General features: G+C 52.0%; 1 protein-coding gene across 1 annotated transcript; it reads right to left on the bottom strand.

The window, feature by feature from the left end:
- Window positions 1-6,782: 6,782 nt before the first annotated feature.
- Window positions 6,783-9,067, bottom strand: INAFM2 (InaF motif containing 2). The gene has a single exon (XM_038741520.1). The coding sequence runs from the start codon at window positions 9,022-9,024 to the stop codon at window positions 8,584-8,586; it is 441 nt and encodes a 146-aa protein (XP_038597448.1). The 5' UTR covers window positions 9,025-9,067; the 3' UTR covers window positions 6,783-8,583.

Consider the following 9,067-nt stretch of genomic DNA (forward strand, 5'->3'; position numbering starts at 1 on the left):
CCAGGCCTCCTGCCTCCCCATCCCGGGCTCTTTCTAGTAGAATATACAGTGCCCCCTCCCACCACAGCCTCAGTTGGGCTCTGACTCCTGGATGAAGAGAATTCCGGGGTTTTCTGCTGTGATTAGTCACCACTGCCTACCCATGGGCAGCCAAGCTGAAGCAGCCTAGAGCTGCAGGTCGATTTAAAACCACAGGCTCTCAGTCAATCAATCAATCAATCAATCAATCATATTTATTGAGTGCTTACTGTGTGCTGAAGAACTGTACTAAGCGCTTGGGAGAGTGCAGCACTACAGAGTTGGTAGACGCGTTCCTCGCCCAAAGCGAGCTTTTCCAGATGAGAGACCGCCCCATGTCCTTGGTACTCTAATCAATTAATTCATTAATCAATTATCTTTATTGAGTGCTTAGTTTGTGCAGAGCACTGTACTAAGTGTTTGGGACAGTGCTCTATAGCAGAGTTGGTAGGCACATTCCCTGCCCACAACCAACTTTTTAAATGAGTCTGCCCGTGCTCTTGTTGCTCTAATCAATCAGTCAATGGTACTTACTGAGCGCTTACTATGGGCAAAGCACTGAACTAAGCGTTTGGAAGAGTACAGTTCGACAGAATTGGTAGGCACATTCCCTGTCCACAATGAGCTTACCACCTAGAGGCGAGTTTACAGTCTAGTCTACTATCTCCTCCTGGCATCCAGCTGAGGAACTCTTCTGGGACTCTCCCACCCCAGGATCAGGAATTCTCTGTTCTTTTAAGTAGCCTGGCCATTAACATTCCCGTAGGTTTTTTATGCTTAACTGTCTTCCAGTCATGAAACTCAGTTTGAGGGGGCTCCTCAGCAAGATTTAGAAGACCAGAAAGGGCCTTATGTGGGCCAATAGATGAACAGCAAATGACGAATCAAAGAGGGAGAAGATGGAGGAGACTGTAAACTCCTGTGCATGTGGGCAGGAACGTGTATATCAACTCGGAAGTAGCATGGTTTAGTGGAAACAGCATGGGCTTGGGAATCAGAGGTTGTGGGTCTTAATCCTGCCTCTGCCACTTGTCAGCTGTGTGACTTTGGGCAGGTTGCTTAACTTCTCTGTGCCTCAGTTCCCTCATCTGTAAAATGGGGATTAAGACTGTGAGCCCCAAGGGGGACAACCTGATGACCTTGTATCTACCCCAGCGCTTAGAACAGTGCTCGGCACATAGTAAGTGCTTAACAAATGCCATCAGTATTATACTCTCCCAAGCGCCTAGTACAGTGTTCTGTCCACAGTCGGCGCTTAATAAATATGATTGGTTGAGATGGAGATAAAGGAGGGGAGGAGATGGGGGGCTTTCTTTGTTTTCCTTTGCTGGCAAGAGAAATTTGAAGGCAAGAGAGGCCATTGAGTGCATAAATGTTGTGGATTTGGTCAGTAAGTGACCCCTCCCAAAGAGACAGCATGGCGAAAGACAGAATCATCATGGGGCCGGAATTAGCTGATCACTGGCCAGAAAGCACTAATTTGATCCCCGACTGAGCCTCGGTGACCCACTGCTTTTAGGTTTCCCCAGCAACTGCAGTCTGAGAGCTTTTCATTCATTCATTTCATTTATTGAGCTCTGTGTGCAGAGCACTGTACTAAAAGCTCGGGAGAGTACAGACACATTCCCTGCCCACGGCGATCTTAAAGTCTAGAGGCTGATCATCCAGCGTGGAGAAATTGCAGCCCGCTCTTTACCCATGGGAGGAAACAAGCGTTCTGGACTCCAGGGAGCCGCGACTGCAGTAAACCAGGGGCTGGGTCAGCAAATGGAGCTGATGTGAGTGAAAAGTTGCAGCGGGGGCAGATATATTTAAAGCCCAGCTAGTAGCGGTTACCCGGGACAATGAAGGACAAGGAAGATGAGTTGACAGCCAGCAGGAATCGCATTTTCCATTAGAAACTTCCATTTTAATCAGAATTCTAGACAGGGCAACGTGTAACCCCCGGGATCACAAATAACTTCAGCGGTGAAACTGGCTGAGGGAAGAGGGAAGTAGACAAGGCGATGAATGACTCTAGCTGCAGATGGGAGCCCTTCGCCCTACCGCGAGCCCACTGCAAGGAATAATAATTATAATTATGGTACTTGTTAAGAGCTGTGTGCCAAGCACTGTTCTAAGCACTGGGGTAGATACAAGTTAATCAGGTTGGACGCAGTCTAAGTAGGAGGGGGTAACATTTAATCCCCCTTTTACAGATGAAGAAACGGAGGCACAGAAAAGTGGAGCGATTTGCCCAAGATCACACAGCAGACACGTGGCAGAGGCGGGATCAGAATCCATGTCTTCCGACTCCCAAATCTGTGCTCTTTTCACTAGGGCACGCTGCTTCTCAAGAACAGCAGTCAAAAAGCACTCTAAAGAAAGGCCAGGCAGCTGTAATGCTAAAGACACCCTCAGGAAATGCTTATAATCTGCTCTGCCTAACGACACCCTAGGTGCACATACGGTATAAAGCAGCTTGGCCTAGGGGATGGAGCACGGGCCTGGGAATCAGAAGGACCTGGGTTCTAATCCTGCTCCGCCACTTGTCTGCTTGCGTGACCTTGAGCAAGTCACTTGACTTCTCTTTGCTTCAGTTACCTCATCTGTAAAATGGGGATGAAGACTGTGAGCCCTTTTGGGGGGCAGGGGCTGTGTCCAACCTGATTATCTTGCATCTACCCCAGCGTTTAGTTCAGTGGCCGGCCCGTAGTAAGCGCTGAACGAATAAAATGATCGGGGCAGGCCCGTTGCAGCGAAGGCCCTCGCTGCACCTGTCCAGCTAATCCAGGTGTTCACACATTGCCCGACGCGTGTTCGGAAGCGGGTTGTCAGAGATGGCGTTGTGATTGTCACCCCCACAAAGCCACCGTGGGGCGAAAACGTGACAAAAAAAAACGGGGCGGCTGCGCGATAGACTCGTTAAGCTGGAAGCCCACGTGATAGACTGCAGCGGGCGAGGGGGGAAGGGGAGAAAGAGTGGGAGGGGGATTGGGGGCGGAGGAGGGGAGGGGAGGAGTCGAAGCCAATATCACTTTCATTTGTCTCTAAATTTCCGTTAGAGGAAACAACAAGAACAAAAAAGAAATCCTTCTCACTCCCACCCCGCGTTTCTAGAGAAGCAGCGTGGTTCAGTGTAAAGAGCCCGGGCTTTGGAGTCAGCGGTCATGGGTTCAAATCCCGGCTCCGCCAATTGTCAGCTGTGTGACTTCACTTCTCTGCGCCTCAGTTCCCTCATCTGTAAAATGGGGATTGACTGTGAGGCCCCGTGGGACAACTTGATCACCTTGTAACCTCCCCAGCGCTTAGAACAGTACTTTGCTCATAGTACGCTCATAATCAATCAATCAATCAATCAATCGTATTTATTGAGCGCTTACTGTGCAGAGCACTGTACTAAGCGCTTGGGAAGTACAAGTTGGAAACATATAGAGACGGTCCCTACCCAACAATGGGCTCATGCTGCGTGGGAAATAAATATAATAATAATAATAATAATACTTATTAAGCGCTTACTATGTGCGAAGCACTGTTCTAAACGCTGGGGAGGTTACAAGATGATCAGGTTGTCCCACGGGGGGCTCACAGTCTTCATCCCCATTTGACAGATGAGGGAACTGGGGCCCAGAGAAGTGAAGTGACTTGCCCAAAGTCACACAACTGACAAGTGGCAGAGCCGGGATTTGAACCCATGACCTCTGACTCCAAAGCCCGGGCTCTTTCCACTGAGCCACGCTGCTTCTCAAATATCTTAGAGAAGGGGGCTGTGTCGTAAATCCTGGGGGGGAAACGAGACCGCGATTTCTCGACTGTAAAGAGGAGGATTCTTCCCCCAATAATAATAATAATGATGATGATGGTATTTGTCCAGCGCTTAGAACTGTGCTTTGCACATAGTAAGCGCTTACCAAATGTCATCATTATTGTTATTATTAAGCGCTTACTAAGTGCCGAGCACTGTTCTAAGCGCTGGGGTAGATACAAGGTAATCAGGTTGTCCCAAGTGAGGGCTCACAGTCTTAATCCCCATTTTACAGATGAGGGAACTGAGGCATAGAGAAGTGAAGTGACTTGCCCAAAGTCAAATAGCTGATCAGTGGCGGAGTCGGGATTAGAACCCGCGACCTCTGACTCCCAAGCCCGGGCTCTTTCTACTAAGCCTCACTGCAGCAGCATGGCGTAGTAGATAGATCACTGGCCTGGGAATCGGAAGGTCATGGGTTCTAATCCTGGCTCTGCCACTTGTCTGCTGGGTGGCCTTGGGCAAGTCACTTCACTTCTCTGAGCCTCATTTCCCTCATCTGTAAAATGGGGATTACGACTGTGAGCCAGCCCCACGTGGAAAAATCTGATCACTTTGTATCCCCCCAGTGCTCAGAACAGTGCTTCGTACATAGTAAGCGCTTAACAAATGCCATCATCATTATTGTTATTATTCTCTATGCCTTAGTTACCTCATCTCTAAAATGGGGATTAAGACTGTGAGCCCTATGCGGTACAGAGACTGTGTCCAACCCGATTTGGTTATATCCACCCCAGCGCTTAGTACAGTGCCTGGCACGTAAGAGTTTAACAAATACCATTATTATTATTAGAAGAAGTGAGCATTGCCACAGCTGATGAAAGTGCTCGAGGGCTGGACTTTCACCCCTGAAAGCGTCTTTTTCATCCCCTCGCCCCTCTGCTCTTTGGGCAAGGGGGTTTGGTGCCCTGCCCGTACGGTTAATAATAATATTATTATTGTTAATATTATTGCTCTGCACACAGTAAGCGCTCAATAAATACGATTGATGAATAATAATAATAATGGCATTTTAGACTGTGAGCCCACTGTTGGGTAGGGACTGTCTCTATGTGTTGCCAATTTGTACTTCCCAAGCGCTTAGTACAGTGCTCTGCACATAGTAAGCGCTCAATAAATACGATTGATGATGATTTATTAAGCGCTTACTATGTGCAAAGCACTGTTCTAAGCGCTGGGGAGGTTACAAGGTGATCAGGTTGTCCCACGGGGGGCTCCCAGTCTTCATCTCCATTTGACAGACGAGGGATCTGAGGCCCAGAGAAGTGAAGTGACTTAGCCAAGGTCACACAGCTGACAGCTGGCAGAGCCGGGATTCGAACCTACTACCTCTGACTCCAAAGCCCGGGCTCTTTCCACTGAGCCACGCCGCTTCTCTGACAACCGGGACACAGTTGTCAATCAATCAATCAATCAATCGTATTTACTGAGCGCTTACTGTGTGCAGAGCACTGTACTAAGCGCTTGGGAAGTCGTGTCCCGCAACGTGCTGAGCCGCGTGGGCGGTGGAGAGGCGGGAAAGCGTGGGGAAGGAGCGGGCCGGGGGAGGCCGGGATGGAAAGGACGGAGGGTGCGGAGGGGGTTCACTCCAACCACCAAGCCACTTGTGTGGGGGCTGACAGTTCGTGACAAGAGAGGAGAGGCGGGCTTGTTACAAGGCCTCTCCAAAGACTCCGGCGGGGGGGATGCGAAGACATGGTAGCCGCCCCCGACCACTCTGGGGAAGGGATTAGGTCTCAGGAGACCCCCACTGCCACTCTTGCTTTGATTCTCATTTGACAAACTCGTGGCACCCCCCCCTTACCCTCAGAGCTGCGACTCGAATCCCCGTTGTTTATTCCCTTTTTCAGGCTGGCTCCCCTCCCTTGGCTTTTCCACCTTCAAGCGCTTAGAAAAGTGCTCAAGGCTTTGAACAGCGCTCGCCACATAATAAGGGCTTAACGATCACCATTATTATTATTGTGATTATTCCCGGATCCTGCCGCCAACCGACCCCGGCCCTCCCCTTGATGAATAATAGGCGGCTTCTCGCCCTGCACGCCTCTCGAGGCAGAGGGGCGAAGACTGGGTTGCTAGCGGAGTCTTTTTGATTTAAGACCCGCTGGGCCGAGTTTACGGACTCGTCTGTTAAGTAAGTTAACGACGACCGCGGCCCCAGTCAGGAAATTAACTGTTCAAAGCTTCAGCCCCAAATGAGAGGGTCAGTGGAACTAAAAAGGGGCCAGACTAGTTTAAGGGACCATTTCTTATTTATTAGATTCTGGGCAAGAAGGAGGCCAGAGGCGGCAGCCCACCTTAGTCAAGAAGAGAAGCCAGTCACTCCTCGTTGTGGAGAGGGGATGTGTCTGTTATAATAATAATAATAATAATAATGTTGGTATTTGTTAAGTGCTTACTATGTGCATAGCACTGTTCTAGGCACTGGGGGGATACAAGGTGATCAGGTTGTCCCACGTGGGGCTCACAGTCTTAATCCCCATTTTACAGATGAGGTAACTGAGGCACAGAGAAGTGAAGTGACTTGCCCAAGGTGACGTAGCAGACAAGTGGCGGAGCCGGGATTAGAACCCATGACCTTTGACTCCCAAGCCCTGGCTCTTTCCATTGAGCCTCGCTGCTTCTGTTATATTAGAGAATTATATCTGTAAAATGGGAATTGACTGTGAGCTCCCCGTGGGACAACCTGATCGCCTTGTAACCTTCCCAGCGCTTAGAACAGTGCTTTGCCCATAGTAAGCGCTGAATAAATGCCATCATCGTCATTATTGTTATACTGTACTCCCCTAAGGGCTTATTACAGTGCTCTGCGTACAGTAAGAGCTCAATAAATACGATTGACTGACTAAGGCGCAGGGAGCATCAGGAAGGGCGTCCACCCCCCTCCAGCCCTGCATCCTCCCGCTCCTCATTTATCCAGGCCCCCGTTTCTTCCCCCAAACCCAAGCAAGTCTAACCCGAGAGACGTGATAAGGTACGCAGGTTAAAGCAGAGTTCTTGGAATGTATTTTAGTTCACTTGAAAAATAAAACTTTAAAAAAATAGACAGGGCTTTGAGTACAGTCTATCTTAAACGGCTGAATTATAAATAAGGTCTCTCGTCACATTCACATCTAGAGCTGGGGTCCAGCGACAGCTAGAGAGCGGAGGGTGGGGCCGGAGTCGGGGTGGTCTCCAGGTGGACCCCGACGTGGATCCTGTCGGTCCACAAACCCAGGGGAGTCCCGAACAGTCTCTTGGTGTTCAAGGGTTTTCGAAACAACAACAGGCTTGCACATTACTGAGATATAGGACTAGAGCGTCATATTGTAAGTATAATTGTGGGTAACAAAGAACAAACAAATAAACACCAACCAAAAAAAAAAAAAAAAACCCGGTCCCTTTAGCAAGTTGCTACGGCTTTGTGCTCAGATCAAGATGGTCCCTTTAGCAAGTTTATTGTTGCTACGGCTCTGTGCTCAGATCAAGACGGCCCCGGGGCCGGCGGCTGGGATATCTTGGGGGGGTCACCAGAACGGCGAGGAGTGGCCCTGGAGGCAGTGGGAATGCCACATTGGGTGACAAGGGTGGAGACTGTCACACTCGGCAGAGGGGTTTCCTTTCTCTGGTCACAGCTAGTGGGGAGGTGACTGGAAACTAGAGGGAGGGGGATTCAGCTCTTCTACAGGGCAGCTTCATAGTAGGTTTTGCAACCCCGAAATGGAAGAACATGCGGGGCCAGAGACGGGGAGGCAACACCACCAGTGATGACCGTTCACGTTCTTTTTTCCGGGTGCTCGGTTCCCACGCAATTTGTACCCAAACATCCCTTCCCAGCTCGGAACGACTCCCAAGCCCTCTGGTTGGGCTCTTGTTTCACCCAGAACCGACCTAGTCCCGACCTGAAAGTTGAGACTTGAAACCCCCAAAGCAAACCGGTGGTGAGGCGAGGCGCGATAACCAGAACACAGACACCTGGAGGAGCGGCAGAAAGGAGACAGAAAAAAATACTTGCCAACCCACTCTTGCGCCTAAATCCACCCCCTTGACGGGAAAGGTTAAGGATCAAAGCGTATAGGCCCTGTTCTCGCTTTCCTTCTGCCCTGGACCCGGTCCAAATGGTAGAAGGGGCAGCGGGAATCCTTCAGAGGATGAAGGGAGCCCGGTTGAAATCTTCCCACTCCGAATGGCTTTTTGGGGTTTTCGGCTGCGATGCCAAGAAGTCTTAAGTACCAGTCCAATCCACGTTTGCATTTAAGGGTGCCCAACTGCCATAAATCCATCTTCATAGGGCTGGAATGAAGGCAGAGGGAGGGAGGGGATGTTGAAAAAGTCAGTTCCTCGGACGAGGAGCGCTGCGGCCCTCTGGCTGGCCGCCACTTCGGAGCGATAGCCCTTGCCAGGCACCAGTGGTACCTATCCAGAGAGGGAGGGATTACATCCATCGTGCCGTGTAGTTGTAGCTCGCTCCTAAGTGCGCGTTGACTACTAACTAGGCGGGTCGGGATGGTCAGTGCAGCCGTGGTCCTTGCCACTTGGCTGACGTATCTGGGTTCCACTACTGCTGTGCGCCCTACCTCCCTTCGCTTTATTAAAACAAGCCCCCCAAGTCTGGGAGCGAAGGCGGGGGGCAAATGAGGAGGATGCTCAAAGTGGAAGGGGTCCCCCACTCCCCTTGGGGCCCGGCCGAGGGACTCCGGAGGACCGCTCAGCCCGGGAACGGACAGGGTGAAACGGGCCCCGGGAGAAGGACGGACGCCTGCCTCCAGCCCGAACCCACCCCCGTCCCCGTCTCCGGGAGGGTCTCAGCGGCTCCCGGGGGTGGCCAGCGCTTCTTGCCCCAGCCCCTGCTCCTGGCCGGCCGGCCGGGCAGCCTGGACTTCGGGGGTCCGGCCGGGGGTCTCCCCGGGGCTTCCAGTGGGCGAGGACCGGGGGGACGCCGGGACAGAGGGCCCCGGAGTGGGCAGCGGGACGGTGGCGTTGGGCAGCGGGCCGGTGGCGTTGGAGCCCCCGGGGCCCGGGCCGCCGGGGCCCCCCGCCGCCCCGAAGGCCCTCACGGGCTTCCAGAAGAGGCTGTAGTAGACGGCCAGCACGATGGCGGCCAGCGACACGGACAGCACGTAGGCGAACACGGTGGCCAGCCGGACCCACTTCTTATTGGTCTTGGCGGCCATCTTCGCCTTCTTGTCCCCGGTGTAGGTGGCCGGTTTGCCCCGCTCGGCCGGGGCCGGGTCGCGCTGCTTCATGGGCGGGCCTCCGCCTCGGCCTGGGCGCTCCACGGCCCCGGGG

Source organism: Tachyglossus aculeatus, assembly GCF_015852505.1.
Source record: "Tachyglossus aculeatus isolate mTacAcu1 chromosome 12 unlocalized genomic scaffold, mTacAcu1.pri SUPER_6_unloc_1, whole genome shotgun sequence".
In the NCBI taxonomy this organism is placed as follows: Eukaryota; Metazoa; Chordata; class Mammalia; order Monotremata; family Tachyglossidae; genus Tachyglossus; species Tachyglossus aculeatus.

What these genes read in the sequence shown, in the direction of transcription:
- INAFM2 (XM_038741520.1), bottom strand. Translation starts at nt 9,024, where the DNA reads ATGAAGCAGCGCGACCCGGCCCCGGCCGAGCGGGGCAAACCGGCCACC.